The following is an 18,104-nucleotide window of genomic DNA, read 5'->3' as shown; positions in this document are numbered from 1 at the left end:
CATGACTAGTTTTCAGGAGGGTTACTCACCGAGACGTCTGGCAAACTCCGTGACAGAGTTTAGCATCCTTTTCTGGACTGCCACCTCTAGGCTCCTCACAAACCAATTGTATAACATTTTGGAATCCCAGGCAGTCTTAAATACACGTACTAGCCAGGATCAAGCCTACTTCGCTTCCAACATAGAATGGGATTGGGCATATTCAGGGCGATTTAAATGCATATGGGCACTTGTACTTACCCATTTACTAAAGCGTTTGAGTAGTACTGTGGTTAGAGCGTGCACCTCACGGTTGGAAGGTTGCGTGCAAACACCTGCTCATTGGGCCCAGCTCAGCCCTTCGTCACCTCCACGTTCAATGAAATTAAACACCACTTCATGGGACGTCAACAACGACTCTCCAACAGATTATGTTGCCTCCTGCCCCTGAAATGTGGAATTTTCACCACTGACTGAAGCACCATTCGTTGAGAAAGCTTTAAGTCAAGTCAATTCGACACTGAACGATTGACCAGGGAGACCCTTTTGACTGTAATTTAAATACTGCATCAGTGACAAAAAAAAAACTTTATTTGAGCGTTGCCCGTTGTGCTTTAGTGCCAACACGGGGCAACGCTCTCTGTGTAAGTCTCCAATACGGAAACTATGAGCTGCTTCTTTTCCTCGCATCATCATATGCCCATCAACCATCCTAACCTCATTAATTGGGTCTTTCGGTAAAGTCACGTAGATAGGTTCAAAGAAAATAACACAAACATTACCAAAGAAAATTCTAATTTTTGGTTGTTCTCTACGTGACTTTACCGAAAGACCCAAAGAATATGAATTCCTGTAGTCACGAAAGCTTTAAGTCAAGATTTCATCCTAACCTCATTAGAATTTAATGCCACGTCTGACTCAAAACCTGCCAACTAGGGGATGTGTGTGCTGCATGGAATGTGCACAACGCAAATTGCATACGTTGTGAAAATGCACAGCGTTTAGAGGCACCTTGTTAATTTATACTATTCAAAAATAGCAGTTGCACCTATGTATGTTAAACTTATTTTGAACCGTACGTAGCCAACCATGCTAATCAGAGGTGCGATTAAATAGTTATCAAAGCACATTGCTACCTGCTATTGTGCTTGTTGTATTTTCAGCCATTAATGCTGCTCCATGAAATAAAGATGGGACTTCAGGTTGTATCATCACGTCCGAAGCGACGTACAAATGCCACGTGTTTCATAGGTAAAGCTATTTTCAGTGACCATTTCCATAAAATACGTTAAAGGGAATTTATTACCCCCGTTCCCATATGCTGTTTTAAGTGATGTTAAGTCAAGAAAGTCAAAGCGATTTGCTTTTCAAAGGGGCATAGAGGCGGTACTCGGGGCCAGTGGTGGACATTCTGCATTCCTATGGGGAGTGGGGGGGGGTCTATCTATAGGAAAACTATTGTTGACATTCCAACAAAGTGATACTTATTATTTGAGCAACTCTGGAGGGATGATGGGCACGGTCAAACCCCAACCAGGCTATGAACTCGCAGCCCACCTTATTGTAAGCCGCTCATTCTGGCACCGATCCACCTGGCTGGAAGCGACTGGAAATTGCCCCCTTAAAGCTGTGCATTTTTCCCACAGGGCAGCAAACGTGCTACTGTTTGAGACTGAGTGGAGCAAATTACATTGGGTTGTTTTGAACAATGCCATAGATCACGTGTGCTACCAACTTGTTTTTACAATTCGTTTTGCCCGGTAACGATAGACGTGCCAGGATGTCGCACAACCAACTTCCTAACACAAGGTGGCAGAGCTTTATTGAAAAACACGAACGTGAATGAAAACATTCCACGGCACACATTTACTGCTCGGGACACGCATATCAATTTACCTCAGCGATTTATGCATCGTCACGATTCAGTCGTGATCCAATTCAATATTTGTTTTGCTATAATATTTTTACAGTCTCAATTTTACAACGTGTTCCATTTATAAATAACCCACCACTGATGTAAAAAAACGCTCTTCTGAACAGAGCAGTAGCTCCATATCTTAGAGAGGAGAATGTTATAATATTTTTTTAATAAGGGCTATTCGATTAGTGGGCGATATCCAAAAGGCTTTGAAAATAACTAATTTCTATATAATTTCTCGCTATTATTGTCGTGGTGGTACAGCCCCCTTCCACCAGCTTTGTCACGAGAAACAACCAATCACAGAGCCGCACCTTCACCTTTGAAACAAAAAATAGTCAAATGGATCACGTCGTACTGTCACGTGGATCACGTCGTACTGTCACGTGGATCACGGCGTACTGTCACGTGGATCACGACGTACTGTCACGTGGATCACGTCGCAGTGTCACGTGGATCACGTCGCAGTGTCACGTGGATCACGACGTACTGTCACGTGGATCACGACGTACTGTAACGTGGATCACGACGTACTGTCACGTGGATCACGACGTAGTGTCACGTGGATCACGACGTAGTGTCACGTGTATCACGTCGTACTGTCACGTGGATCACGACGTAGTGTCACGTGGATCACGACGTACTGTCACGTGGATCACGTCATACTGTCACGTGGATCACGTCGTACTGTCACGTGGATCACGACGTACTGTCACGTGGATCACGACGTACTGTCACGTGGATCACGTCGTAGTGTAACGTGGATCACGACGTACTGTCACGTGGATCACGACGTAGTGTCACGTGGATCACGTCGTACTGTCACGTGGATCACGTCGTACTGTCACGTGGATCACGACGTAGTGTCACGTGGATCACGACGTACTGTCACGTGGATCACGACGTATTGTCACGTGGATCACGACGTACTGTCACGTGGATCACGACGTACTGTCACGTGGATCACGACGTACTGTCACGTGGATCACGACGTAGTGTCACGTGGATCACGTCGTGGTGTCACGTGGATCACGTCGTGGTGTCACGTGGATCACGACGTAGTGTCACGTGGATCACGACGTAGTGTCACGTGGATCACGTCGTACTGTCACGTGGATCACGACGTAGTGTCACGTGGATCACGTCGTACTGTCACGTGGGTCACGTCGTAGTGTCACGTGGATCACGTCGTAGTGTCACGTGGATCACGTCGTACTGTCACGTGGATCACGTCATACTGTCACGTGGATCACGTCATACTGTCACGTGGATCACGTCGTACTGTCACGTGGATCACGACGTACTGTCACGTGGATCACGACGTAGTGTCACGTGGATCACGACGTACTGTCACGTGGATCACGTCATACTGTCACGTGGATCACGTCATACTGTCACGTGGATCACGTCGTACTGTCACGTGGATCACGACGTACTGTCACGTGGATCACGACGTACTGTCACGTGGATCACGACGTACTGTCACGTGGATCACGACGTAGTGTCACGTGGATCACGTCGTGGTGTCACGTGGATCACGTCGTACTGTCACGTGGATCACGTCGTACTGTCACTTGGATCACGACGTACTGTCACGTGGATCACGTCGTAGTGTCACGTGGATCACGACGTACTGTCACGTGGATCACGACGTGGTGTCACGTGGATCACGTCGTACTGTCACGTGGATCACGACGTACTGTCACGTGGATCACGTCGTACTGTCACGTGGATCACGTCGTACTGTCACGTGGATCACGTCGTGGTGTCACGTGGATCACGACGTACTGTCACGTGGATCACGACGTACTGTCACGTGGATCACGACGTACTGTCACGTGGATCACGACGTACTGTCACGTGGATCACGACGTAGTGTCACGTGGATCACGTCGTGGTGTCACGTGGATCACGTCGTGGTGTCACGTGGATCACGTCGTGGTGTCACGTGGATCACGACGTAGTGTCACGTGGATCACGACGTAGTGTCACGTGGATCACGTCATACTGTCACGTGGATCACGACGTACTGTCACGTGGATCACGACGTGGTGTCACGTGGATCACGTCGTACTGTCACGTGGATCACGTCGTACTGTCACGTGGATCACGTCGTGGTGTCACGTGGATCACGACGTACTGTCACGTGGATCACGACGTACTGTCACGTGGATCACGACGTACTGTCACGTGGATCACGACGTACTGTCACGTGGATCACGACGTAGTGTCACGTGGATCACGTCGTGGTGTCACGTGGATCACGTCGTGGTGTCACGTGGATCACGTCGTGGTGTCACGTGGATCACGACGTAGTGTCACGTGGATCACGACGTAGTGTCACGTGGATCACGTCGTACTGTCACGTGGATCACGACGTAGTGTCACGTGGATCACGTCGTACTGTCACGTGGATCACGACGTACTGTCACGTGGATCACGTCGTACTGTCACGTGGATCACGTCGTGGTGTCACGTGGGTCACGTCGTACTGTCACGTGGATCACGACGTAGTGTCACGTGGATCACGACGTAGTGTCACGTGGATCACGACGTAGTGTCACGTGGATCACGACGTAGTGTCACGTGGATCACGACGTAGTGTCACGTGGATCACGACGTAGTGTCACGTGGATCACGACGTACTGTCACGTGGATCACGACGTAGTGTCACGTGGATCACGACGTACTGTCACGTGGATCACGACATACTGTCACGTGGATCACGACGTAGTGTCATGTGGATCACGACGTACTGTCACGCGGTGTCGTCTTGTCGGTTCCTTGATCACAAATATATAACGACGTGAATTTTTACTCAATCAGAAATAATTGACGATTAAGATCATGCGTGTATTGTAAGCATAACAATTCAACTATGCCATATTAAATTACGTAAATACTTGGGATGAGTTTTACGTAGTGAAACCGATGAGCATAAGAACAATTCAAACAAGCGTCACAATTCACGATTCGAATCGAGAAGTGGCAATTTTTTCCCCCCCGACCGATTTTACTCTTGTTTTGGGTTTTGTTTTTCTCCCTCATTTTGCATAGCTGTAAATCTATTCGCATTAACGTAACATGTACATATCATTTGCGCAGTTGATGCACTGCTGCATATCTCATGAATATGAATAAGCCAAAATCATCTCAAATGTATTGGGTTGCATACCAGACACAGCAATGGAAAATACGATTGCCAACCACGCATTATATTGGGCCTCTTAAAATAGGCATTGTCATTGCACCGATTGGAAATTCTCCAAGAAGAAATGCAAATTCACTGTCAGGAAACAAATCTACTCTTAATGAATGCGGTTGTCATTGGGTTTTCAAACCACGATTACGGCCTTGGTCGGTCCGAGTGATGATTCATCCTCATATCATATTCGCCTTATGCCGACTGCTCCACACAACGGGCAATGATCACACGTTCCTACGGCAATGCGATGTTATCGTTAAAGACCATTATTAACCGGCTGGTGTTACTGGCTGCAGTGCAATAAAAATGGGCGGATCCTGTCCACAGCATTATTATTATAACTGTTGTTCAGAAGGTGAGAAACACGATTAGGCGTAGTTGCTGGGGTTGATGATGTGGGAAAGTAGCGTGGGCTGCATTGGAGAATTGTCAAATGACAGCCGCCGTGGAGAGAGAGAGTTCTAGAGCTCGTGCTGTACTTGTGCACGCACGCCCGGGCTAACGTCCGCAAGGCCTACCGGAGGACATTCAAGGACATTGTGTTGTAAATAAAACGGAAGCAAAAAGAAAAGGAATCAATTAAACTTGTGACAAAACAAGCGAGAACCCAGTGAAGAGAGGCAAGCTGTGAGTTAGAACAAAGAATCGAGCATTAGGGGTGGATGCATAAAAGGGGCACTTGGGTAGACATGGACAAAGGCATCTCACACATACCAGTGCTGTTCACAAGAAAGTTGTGAGCTGCTTCAAAAGATTCCTCCTGATTCAGAGCCTTTTCAGAGTCCTCGCGTGTGAAGCCGTGGTCCTGGAACGGTGGGAGAGCGTGTGAAAAAAAGAGGTTCTGCTCAGACTACCAGAACTTTCCGAGTGCATATAATATTGCACATTGAGAACCAGGTTAGCGGCCCCTTAGTCAACCAGCGGTGCTGAAGTATGTCAATACCCAAGACCTGCACGGCGTTGGAAGGGCCTCATCCAGCAGTGGATTGAAGTGCTGTACATGCACACATTTACATAGGGTACCATACTGCAAGTGTTACACTGATGCGTATTTTTAAACACCAAAATCATTAAGGAACAACTTTCAATCATTTAAAACACTTTGTATGTTTTTTTAAACATACAAATCATTAAGGAAAAACTATCAATCATCGAAAACACTGTGCGTACTGCACGTGTACAGCCTTTGTGTCAGTCCACTGCTTCTTAATGAGAGCCTCCCCCCATGCCGTCAGTGTGGGTTGGTGAAGGCAGGGAACACAGACGTTGCAGAGGAGTACAGTACAACATGGATGTTGCTGCATTGTCCTCTTTTGACAACGTAACCCCACAGCAACAGCATACTGCACCTGCTTTCTGCAGTGGTCACAAATGCAAGCACTATTAAGGCAAAAAAAACCTGCTGAGCTTTTTTGAGATCTGATGAGATCAGACGAATTTCAATGATTTTGCTCATGGGCTTATAAGTATAAGAATGGAATTCATTCAGGAAATCCTCAGTTTCAAAGCTCTTATTTTAAACTAGTACACTGCATTGGGATATTCAGCCAATTTCATGCAAAGAAAGGGAAGAAAGCAGTAGACCCCGACAAAATCTCAAAACAATTTTTTTTTTGTTCACCAGGTAAGGCCCACTGAGCTATATAGCACTTTTTCAACGAAATGGCTTTTGGAAATTTATAGCAGCAAAATACTATAAACGTATGTTTCTGAATATGGAGGGAAAAACCGGAGGACCCAGAGAAAAATCCACATGACCATGGGGAGAACATGCAACCTCCAAACATACAGGTATCAGGTTCGGGATAGAATGGGCAACCTCCTGTATACCAGGTGAGGGAGTTAACATCTCGCCAACACATCACACTCAGCAGGTGCACACAGATGGACTCAACACCTGCTTGCTGTACTGCGATATTGTGGCCACCTCGCAATCAAGCGGTATTCTTCAAATCTGAATGATTAACCTTAGCATGCTGGATCACAGGGGTGTACCACCACGCCCCGGCTAATGAGCTCAGGACATCAAAAGCTCAGGACAGTCCTTAAGCTTTCACTCAAATGATGTTGCAACGCTCAGATCATGCAACCGTTAACGTAGCATTAAAATTATGGTATATACATGCGCACAATAGGCTGACCATAATTTGAAGAATGATGCACTCCACTTCAATAACCCCAGCCTAAAATTAGGCGAGCCTAACAGCCTCCCACGTTTGCGTATTCAGAGTCAAAGCGTCTTGCTGTTTATCACTATTGGTGGTTGGAACCAAAGGTGTAAATTACCACTTTACAATGGTGGGGGGGGGGCATTCTCTCGCTAGCGTAACCACGATTGACTTCTTACAAAGCAGTGCTCATTTTACTGACTGTAGGGGGATGTGATGATGGGACGAGTCGGCCTCTGACGAGATGTGAATTTGCGTTTGTTCGAGAGTGAGTCAAGCACCCAAACAACAGTGCCACCTGGAAGATGACATTTGCGTAATAACTCACAGGATGTGACAGTGAATCAGTGCTGGTTGTGGCAACCGACAGTTGAAAAATGTCACAATTAGTCGATTAAAACTTTAAATATTCTGCTTTCAGAAGAATTTTCTTTGAATGTCGCATGGGCATACACAATACATTAAAACGTGAGGAATATAACGATTCAGCACGACAAAACAACGTTATAATTTGTAAAAAAACATGTGGTTGCGACTTGATTCAAGAATTATTTGTATAGTTTTTTCCCGTCTATTTTGTACAGTTCCAGTTGCTCCCTAAACAAAAATATCATATTTACAATTTGTGTTAACAGTAAGTCATTCAGTCTCGTGGGTATGTTTAAATGCATAAATCATGCGCGCAATAATACGATTTTCAATGATTTATCGACGGATTGTTACACGTCAACTCAACATGTATGTGATGAACAATCTTGATATGCAATTATGCATCATCACAAGTAAATACTAGGGAGTATTTCCGGAAACGGATCACCCTTCATTAAAGAACAATTATAGAACAGCAGTTTGAAATGCACAGTTTAATGTTGGGTTTATGTGAACGATAAAGTGCATGGCCCAAAACTGGGAAACTTTGAGTTGATCTTCAACATCACTTCATGACAGAAGCATAACAAAAATTACAGCCGAGATGTTTATGAACACCTGGAAATCTGTCAAATGTGTCACCAACACCATGGTCGACACCTGCAGGAATGGAGGGGTGAGACGTTATATGATTGGGCTTTAACTTTGCGCGTGGGGAAAGGCGGCGAAGTGGTTAGCACACTGCGCCGAGAACCCGGCGACCCGCTTTCGATTCCCGCTCACGAGGCCAACGTCGGTGACAAACATCTGAACCGGTCCTGGATCTCCCCCTAGGTCGACGCCGCCCGAATCGAATCCCTCGTGCGGTGTGTAAACATCAGCGTTGGGAAGATTAAGTGCGGCTGGGTGTAGGGCTGGCCACCCACCCTTCATGTGCCGTGCAGGTATTAACAGGTGCTCGCTAACAGCACTTGGCGGCCCAACAGTCTGTTAGAGGCTATGGACGAGACCGTTATAGATATAGTAAAACCTTGGGTTGCGAGCATAATTCGTTCCGGAAACGTGTTTGTAATCCAAAGCGCTCATATATCAGTTGTGATCACGTGACGCTCGGCAGTACAAAGCGTATACGTGCTGCTCGTATTGCAAGACCTCGCTCGTTTATCAAATTTATATTTATTTAAAATTTTTGCTCGTCTTGCAAAACACTCGCAGACTAAGTTACTCGCATTCCAAGGTTTTACAGATAGTGTGTAAATTCAAATAAAAATATAAACAAGTGCACTGGTTGGTAATGCATATGCCAATACTCACCATCAGCCTCTCAACTTTGATTGAAAATAAAGCCTCTACAGCTTCCTCACAGTCTTTATCCAAGTCGAGGACTCTCTTGAAGGCTTCTTCAGCCTGTTTGTATTTCTAAGGGTGGAGAGAGAAACAATCGATTACTCACACATTAAAACAAACCTCAACATCGTCATCTGCCTCAGAACGGAGAAGCACAAGTAGGCTTTTGTTCACAAGGTTTTTTCACAAGGTTTAGTTTGCTCAATGTCTGCTCATGTTAATCTGTTCACATGTCAAATCAAACTGTTCACCTGTCAACTGTCTAAAATGTCTCAGTGTTCTTGGTGCATCCCAACATAAATTGTGAGTGACAAAAACATTATTAATATATAAAATTTGGTAGCACTGCATTGGTAGTGCTGCAGAAAGCACACTGATCATAAACCCTCACATTCGTCAATACTACTGCATTCAAAATAAAAGGTAAATGATAGTCAACGTTTTGGGCCATGGCCCTTCTTCACAGCACAGAGAGGTAGAGTGGCAACTTCTTATATTACACTATTACTAACACTATATTTTATTTTACCAAGTAAAATAAAATATAGTGTTGCATTATATTGTTTCCAAATTTTACTAAATCTTGTTCAATTTGATATGCTTCTCCATCTTTCTGTTTCCTCTCTCTCTTAAATTTAGCTCTGTCCCATGTGTACGTCTCTCTCTGTGTCTCTGTGCTGGCTCTCTCTGCTTGGATGTCTGTATATATGTCTGTGATCTGTACTCTATCACTCTTAACCTATAATTTTGCAATCTTTGAAATAACTTAATCAGCCAGACTATGTGTTAATTGTGTTTTGACCGACCCTCTGTGCTGCATTATATTGTTTCCAAAATTTTACTAAATCTTGTCCAATATGATGTGCTTCTCCATCTCTCCGTTTCCTCTCTCTTATTAAATTTAGCTCTTCTATACCTGATGATGATTGCTTGCGTTGCAATCGAAACGTCGTATGCTATTATGTAATTGTATTTCATCATTATTTCTTATTTTTACGTGACTTTACCGAAAAAACCAAAGAGTAATTCCCACTAAGCGATATAGCTATTTTTCAGAAGTGACCTGGCTATTGCAAGTGATTTCTCACCAAAGTGGCTTATCGCATGGACGTTTAGAGCAGCCAAATACTCTTTAACGCATTTTTCTAAACTGTGGCCGGAAAAAAAACAAAGGACCTGGAGAAAAATCCATGCAACCACAGGGACAACGTGCAAACTCCAAACATACATGCGTCAGGGTCGAGATTGAGCCCACGACCTCCTATGCACCAGGCAAGGTAGTGAACATATAGCCACCGTGGTGCCCCACAGCACACGAGAAGCCAGAGAGATAAGAGTGGCAACCTCTTGATAGCATAGAGAGGCCAGAGAGTTGCCACTCTACCTCTCAATGTGCTGTGACGGGCCATAGCTAGGAATCGAATCCTATGGGCTGGGTTTATAGAGCAGTGCACCAATGCACCCGCCAACTGTCAGTTAACACAATTCTCTCTCTTCTCTGAAGAGGGATCCCCTGGCTGAAACATCGGTGTTGACATTTCCCGATGTTCAAACATTCCATCAGGTACTTATTTAATGCCGAATTGAGATAACGACTTGCAACTGTAAGTAATCAAATATCTCTGTTCTAATGATGGGTGGATTGGCTAAAATGTCAGCATTCTATATCGTGTCTTTCCACTCAAACCTTTAAAACTACTTTTTGTGTTTAGTTTGTTGTCCATCCCCCGCACCGACCATTAGCTTGGTTGGCTACGTATGGTACCAAAGAAGTTCAACATACATACATACCTGTAAATAATGGGAAATATCAATGTTTGTTACACAGAAAGTCCTGTTTAGCCAGTTGCCCAGCTAGTATGCAGTTGAGATTCGTGTTGCATGAGCACAGACCAAGAAGATCCTTACAGGGAAATAGGAATGTGCCAAGAGGTGCAGGCAAAAAGAATGCTTCAAGAATGTTTTTTTTAACAATAATAATTAAAACATAATAGAAAAACTGCAGGCTGGAAAAGGCAGAAAAGTGTGTAAAAAGCACACAGCCATTGCACGCTATGCAAATAAAAATGGCCAATTGACAACAGCTGCATCACTTCTGCTTTCGAAATGTCACATTTGTCTTCGGTGGTGATCGAAGACAAGATAACCAAATTGCACTTCTTCAGGAAATGCCGACGTATTTCTTTCTATTGGGAATCCGTGTTCATGATGTGGGTTTTTTCTGGTTTCCCTCTGCACGACACTATGCAAAAAATGATAGGTTTTACCCTTTCCGGCAAGAATACCGGTGTTAAGTTGTTCAAACAACAGACACCCCCATCACAAGGCATCAATTCTGCATTAACCACATTTGGAAACAAAAATGCATTGATATTGTCTGCATTGTCCTTGAAACTGATTCGCTTACACCAGACGGCCTCCTTTATGGCCTTGTCTCACGATGTTAGATCAAAGAGCGCCAAAAGGCAAACAGGACAATGCAAATATCAAAGCACCATTATTTCGGGTCCAGCAGTTATATCCATACTAACTATTAAGCCTATTTTTTTAACTAACTAGGCTCGTGTTTTGGATAAAGGCCAAAATATTTATTTGAAAATAATGAAACGTCACAGCCTAATACATATTTTCCCATTGTAAGGTAGTGTTAATGATGAAGGCGGTGTTTTCTTGCAAGGTAGTGTTAATGATGAAGGCGGTGTTTTCTTGCAAGGTAGTGTTAATGATGAAGGCGGTGTTTTCTTGCAAGGTAGTGTTAATGATGAAAGCGGTGTTTTCTTGCAAGGTAGTGTTAATGATGAAGGCGGTGTTTTCTTCATGGGTGCCTGTATACCACCGCCGCCAATGCCAACCCATTTATTTTTTTACATTAAGAATAACATTCTATAGTTTGTTTGAAAAAAAAAAGTTGTTACTAAAGAATAACGGTGAGTAAAGAACGGTAATAGTGTGAACATTTTTTTCCCCGCCGGCATTAGGCACCGATCTGAACTCGAATCTGAGTGCATAAAATTACGCACAACTAGCTTTTGTCCACATTATGGAACATTTTGGAAATACATTTAACAGAAATTAAACTTCACTGATACTGCATTGCCACTTGGCGTCAACAAAAATCTCGTTGACCGTTACACCATTACAGCCGAACAGCCGAGAACCTCCACGCCACCATAACATGTCCAGGATCACTGCCGTCTAAACGGAAAATAACTTCCTTCGGACCAAAACGATAAAAGTTTAAACCCTCCAAATTCAAAGACCAGTAAATATTTAACTTCAAATGGAAGCCGAACTTGTTTTCCAATTATTATGGGGTAACAGGATATTTGTTTCAGTTTCCAATGTTATCTTATCCAATCCTACGATTTCCTTCCATTAATTTGTTGTTGTAGTATTGTTGTTACAGCCTTGAAAAAGTGTGGTAATGTTTCCTGGCAAGGAATGCTGAGATTCTTTACAATAGCGTGTCATGCATGGGCTTTGCGACCAACTGTTGCTGTTAAGTTGCTCATAAGTGGACAAGGGTTTAAATAATCACATGGCCCAAAAATGGGAAAAGGGTTCAACCAGCTGGAAAACGAGATTTCTGTCTAAAAAACAAAATGTATGTAAATACAATTGTGAAATAAGTGCATATAAATTAAGTATTTTAATTGTTTATATTAATATTTTTCTGTATTCTTGTTCTCGGTGGCATTTAAAGTCATTGGCCAACAGTTGTAGAGCACCGCTGTTTTTGGCACAATCTAGCAAATTCGCCACGTGTTTTGATGCCAATTTTGTACTTATCTATATTTTTTCCTTCCAGCATTTTCAAATGCATGTCAAAGATTTCCGAGCACCAGTATGTGTCGTCTCGATCTTCCTTTAAAAAAATCAGCACCTTGCCTCAATGCATGCTACCTAATGTAGGCGGCTTTGAGCGAGTTCACAGACATTTTGACTGCAAAATCATATTATACTTTTTCAATCGGCACAATTCAAAACCTCAAAACACAAACCTTATTTGCCATTAGGGAAGGCTTGTCAAGTACTGAATTGTGGTGCATGTCATCTAGAAAAACTGACCTCAGTGTGTGCTACTTGAATATTTATATAAATACACACACAGGCCTGGAGGATGCTGCCTTGATGTAATGGTTAGCACACTGGACTTGCAATCTCGAGGTTGCCGGTTCGTTTCGATTTCCCGGCATGGCAGCTTAAACATTGGGCACGTTTATTATATCTCCTCATCTGTGATCACCCAGAAATATATATATGGGTAAGCACAGTTAGTTGATTGGCTGGTTGCGTGCAGTGAGGTAAAGTGTGGGTACTCCCACCTCTTCCAAGGCGTGTGGCCAGCATGGAAGAGCAGGCCAAATACTTTGCGAAGTGGGCTGTCTAGAACGCCCTCCAGTCGAGGTCCTTCCACTAGCAGTGGCACAAGCAAGCAATTGCATGGCTGCGCCTTTACCACCTGCATATGGATGTGCTGGGTGATTTGGCAGCGACACCTTCTCACCATCCATTGATCGCGAGGGCAAGTTCTGCTGCTCTGGCTGCGTATATTAGCACCTCCGATTAGCACGATTGGCTACGTATGGTGCGAAAGAAGTTCAACATACGTATATATACACGTGAGATAATGTGTGCTCTTTGCCTCAAGTCCGAGCAAGGCACGTCCACGGCGAAAGTGTCCCTTGGCCCAGCCTGGGAAGAGGTCGAGAGCCACATCAGCATCCTTCAGAGCCTTGGGGAACTGACGCAGCATGTCATAACAGTACGAGCGGTTCCCAAACGGCCTGCACACGCCACAGCACCCGGCAGCCACATCAGCGAGATCCAAGTCCCACACAGAGAGACGACGCAGAGACAGGAACAGGCACAAACATGCACAAACACGCACAGGACCTAAAACATTCTAAACATTCCCATTTAACGTTACAGTCCGGCGCTTGTCCAAACTTCCTGACCTTTCTAGCCACATACCAAGATCTTCACATGGCCAAGAGCCACAAAACACACACGATGTTACAGATGCATTTCCCTTGCGGGTCACGTGGGGTCGGTCATCTGGCCGGTTCACTCGAGATGGTTGGCGGTGAAGTTTTTACATTTACAAAACTGGGGGCGCGCGCAATTGGCTCGCTAACAGTGCCTGGACCACCCCTGCCATTGACCATCGGGGAAAGTGTCGTTAGCGAGCACCTATTAAGGATGGAGCAATGCTTGATGTGTGGCCAGTACCAAGCACGGCCACCGCCGTCTCCCCAGTGCTCATGTTTATAGACACTTCTCCAGCTACTCGTTTGAGGCAGTTGACTTAGGGGAGCCTCAAAGACAGGTTCAGAAATGACTTGCAACTGATGTTATCTTTGACTGAGTTTTATCTACTATGTACCCAGTGACATCATGTGAAATTATGCTGCATTTATTATAACCTGCTAACTCCAGCTAGAATTATGAAACATGGACAGCGTGATTGCATTTATAGATATCCCACGAACATAATTAGGGAGACATTTTAGAGAAAACAAGATATTACTTAAAATCCTCCACACGTCTTCCCACCAATCTCAATACACGAAAATAAATATTTTAAAACTCTCCCTCCGTGAGATAAGGGGCCATCACTTTAACAATATTAAATCACCCATTCGGAATAAAGTAAGATGATTGCGAGAAATCAGTGGGGCAATCTATAAATGGATCGCCCTGTATTCCAGCTCGCTAAATCCAGTTGCAATTTCTCTTGTATGAAGTGTAGAAATGTGCATGCAAACTCCACTTCATGGGAGTGTATTTTGGCTGTAGTGCAATAAGACAAATTGCATTATTTTAGGTGTGTATATTTCTAGCTGTCAGGACATACCCAGTAGTGTTAAGAAACCTCAACCACGTGTTAAGTTCTGATTTTCACCTGCAAATACACCTTTGTTGCCCATTGGCAACTCACCATATCCAACTACAAAAGGTACAGTGAGGGAAAAAAGGATTTGATCCCCTGCTGATTTTGTACGTTTGCCCACTGACAAAGAAATGATCAGTCTATAATTTTAATGCTAGGTTTATTTGAACAGTGAGAGACAGAATAACAACAACAAAAAATCCATAAATACGCATGTCAAAAATGTTATAAATTGATTTGCATTAAAATGAGGGAAATACGTATTTGACCCCTCTGCAAAAACATGATTTAGTACATGGGTGGCAAAACCCTTGTTGGCAATCACAGAGGTCAGACGTTTCTTGTTGTTGGCCACCAGGTTTGCACACATCTCAGGAGGGATTTTGTCCCACTCCTCTTTGCAGATCTTCTCCAAGTCATTAAGGTTTCGAGGCTGACGTTTGGCAACTCGAACCTTCAGCTCCCTCCACAGATTTTCTATGGGATTAAGGGCTGGAGACTGGCTAGGCCACTCCAGGACCTTAATGTGCTTCTTCTTGAGCCACTCCTTTGTTGCCTTGGCCGTGTGTTTTGGGTCATTGTCATGCTGGAATACCCATCCACGACCCATTTTCAATGCCCTGGCTGAGGGAAGGAGGTTCTCGCCCAAGACTTGACAGTACATGGCCCCGTCCATCGTCCGTTTGATACGGTGAAGTTGTCCCGTCTCCTTAGCAGAAACCCCCCCCCAAAGCATAATGTTTCCAACTCCATTGACAAGATGGTGTTCTTGGGGTCATAGGCAGCATTCCTCCTCCTCCAAACACGGCGAGTTGAGTTGATGCCAAAAAGCTCCATTTTGGTCTCATCTGACCACAACACTTTCACCCAGTTGTCCTCTGAATCATTCAGATGTGCATTGGCAAACTTCAGACGGGCATGTATATGTGCTTTCTTGAGCAGGGGGACCTTGCGGGCGCTGCAGGATTTCAGTCCTTCACGGCGCAGTGTGTTACCAATTGTTTTCTTGGTGACTATGGTCCCAGGTGCCTTGAGATGATTGACAAGATCCTCCCGTGTAGTTCTGGGCTGATTCCTCACCGTTCTCATGATCATTGCAACTCCACGAGGTGAGATCTTGCATGGAGCCCCAGGCCAAGGGAGATTGACAGTTATTTTGTGTTTCTTCCATTTGCAAACAATCGCACCAACTGTTGTCACCTTCTCACCAAGCTGCTTGGCAATTGTCTTGTAGCCCATTCCAGCCTTGTGTAGGTCTACAATCTTGTCCCTGACATCCTTGGAGAGCTCTTTGGTCTTGGCCATGGTGGAGAGTTTGGAATCTGATTGATTGCTTCTGTGGACAGGTGTCTTTTATATAGGTAACAAGCTGAGATTAGGAGCACTCCCTTTAAGAGTGTGCTCCTAATCTCAGCTCGTTACCTGTTTAAAAGACACCTGGGTGCCAGAAATCTTTCTGATTGAGAGGGGGTCAAATACTTATTTCCCTCATTAAAATGCAAATAAATTTATAAAATTTTTGACATGCGTTTTTCTGGATTTTGTTGTTGTTATTCTGTCTCTCACTGTTCAAATAAACCTACCATTAAAATTATAGACTGATCATTTCTTTGTCAGTGGGCAAACGTACAAAATCAGCAGGGGATCAAATACTTTTTTCCCTCACTGCAATTTGTATAAGATACTGGGAAATTGTACATTTTTGTGAGGCTCTTCAACAACCACAGTAATTCTAAAAATGAAAAAAAAAACTGCATTACCCATCGTCATGCAATGTACTTTTTATCTACGACAGGTCAAAGAGCGATCGAGGGCTTAGTTCTAAAGTGACGGCCGTCAGTCTTTGGACACGTCGCCCATCTTGATGCGCAAACTCCAGCAAGCGGCGCAGCTTCAGTTGGCGGTTGACGGTCGAAGAAGACTGCGACCTTACAAGAATGACGCCACCCCCTTGGTCACCCCCCGTGAGACATCGCTCATATAAATTATTAGTGACATCACAATGGCAGCAAGATAATTTTTTGTTAACGCTGTCGCAAGAGGGCACAAGACTGGTGCAACGGTCTTTTGCCGACTATGCGTGACGATTGATTGATCTGTGCATATAGGCCATCGTCACCATCGGCAAAGATGCATTCACTGCTGGAAGGCAGTTTACCCCGAGCTCGCGATGCAACAATCATCGAGCTGATTTCATCACATCTCCATGACAAGACGTATTTTAGGGTGTTCCCCCTCCTTTGGCTGCCACTCGGTTGTTAGTCTTGACCACAGGCTATCATGCCTTACAGCGGTTTGACCTACTTCAGCCCACTTACTTTTCTTAAAAATCAAGATGACGTTGTGTATGGTCCCAGATCCAACTATTCCTCTGCCTCTCAGTCGAATTGCAAGCATGCACCTCTCTACGCTGCTTTGTGCAGTTTTCACAATTTGTTCCATTTTGAAATTGTCCTCATTTCTGATCCACGTGAAGGTCAAAAGTGGCGTTTAATTCATTCGACTGGCATACGAACGCGGGATGGGCGAATACAATAAAATAACACAAAATATATTATTTACAGCACTTTGAATAATGTATATTTGTTAGACACGGTCACAAGTCGACATGGTGTTTGAGCGAAGGTACCGGAAAGCTCACCGGTAGTCGTACGGGTCTATCGATATCGCTTTCGAGAAGCACTTCACGGCTTCGCTGTACTGCCCATTCTGCGCTCTGTCGTTCCCAAGCACTGCATGGCATACAAGACGAGTCAAGCACACGCACAGGGGGGGGGGGGCATACATTCATAAGGAGGCACATTCCACGTGCTCCAAAAGGCAACTTCACCTTTAAAGACGAGTACGCGTACAGCTCTTTTGTCAAACCACTGCTGGACGAGGGTCTCTCCACCCCATGCAGGTGTCGAAGGTTACTGGACCACGCTTCACCACGTCGGTCAGCGCAGGTTGGTGAAAGCGGGGAGCATAGTACAATACAACGATGGAATTTGCTGCACTGCTGTCTGCCGACTGAAGCGCCGCAATAGCCGACAACAGCTGCTTTATGTCCGATTCACGTTGGGTCAAATGTACAAATCACGACCTAGAAAATAATTTGTGGACTAATAATGGAGGCTGCTGTTTAAAAAATAATATTTGGAAATGGTGTATAATTTATTTGAAAAACTAATGCAGACCTAACTCCCCTTTTGTCATTTCCAGTTACACTCAAGACAGTTGGGA

General features: G+C 44.4%; 1 protein-coding gene across 5 annotated transcripts in view; it reads right to left on the bottom strand.

Annotated features, from left to right (window-relative positions):
• LOC116941255 (uncharacterized) overlaps nt 1–18,104 on the bottom strand; it is a 66,213-nt gene that overhangs the window by 11,255 nt on the left and 36,854 nt on the right. For all 5 annotated transcript variants that reach the window (XM_076066354.1, XM_076066355.1, XM_076066353.1 and 2 more), the window contains exons 7-10: nt 17,521–17,611; nt 13,632–13,773; nt 8,954–9,058; nt 5,817–5,907 (exon numbers count right to left, since the gene is read on the bottom strand). In XM_076066354.1, coding sequence (XP_075922469.1) covers nt 5,817–5,907; nt 8,954–9,058; nt 13,632–13,773; nt 17,521–17,611 — 429 coding nt within the window. The remainder of the gene's footprint in view (nt 1–5,816; nt 5,908–8,953; nt 9,059–13,631; nt 13,774–17,520; nt 17,612–18,104) is intronic.

The sequence above is a fragment of the Petromyzon marinus genome, chromosome 11 (genome assembly GCF_048934315.1).
Source record: "Petromyzon marinus isolate PM22_M1 ecotype Great Lakes invasive population chromosome 11, UKy_Petmar_22M1.pri1.0, whole genome shotgun sequence".
Taxonomy (NCBI): domain Eukaryota; kingdom Metazoa; phylum Chordata; class Hyperoartia; order Petromyzontiformes; family Petromyzontidae; genus Petromyzon; species Petromyzon marinus.
Note: the sequence above shows the minus strand (reverse complement) of the source record. Positions and strands in the feature narration are given on the sequence as shown.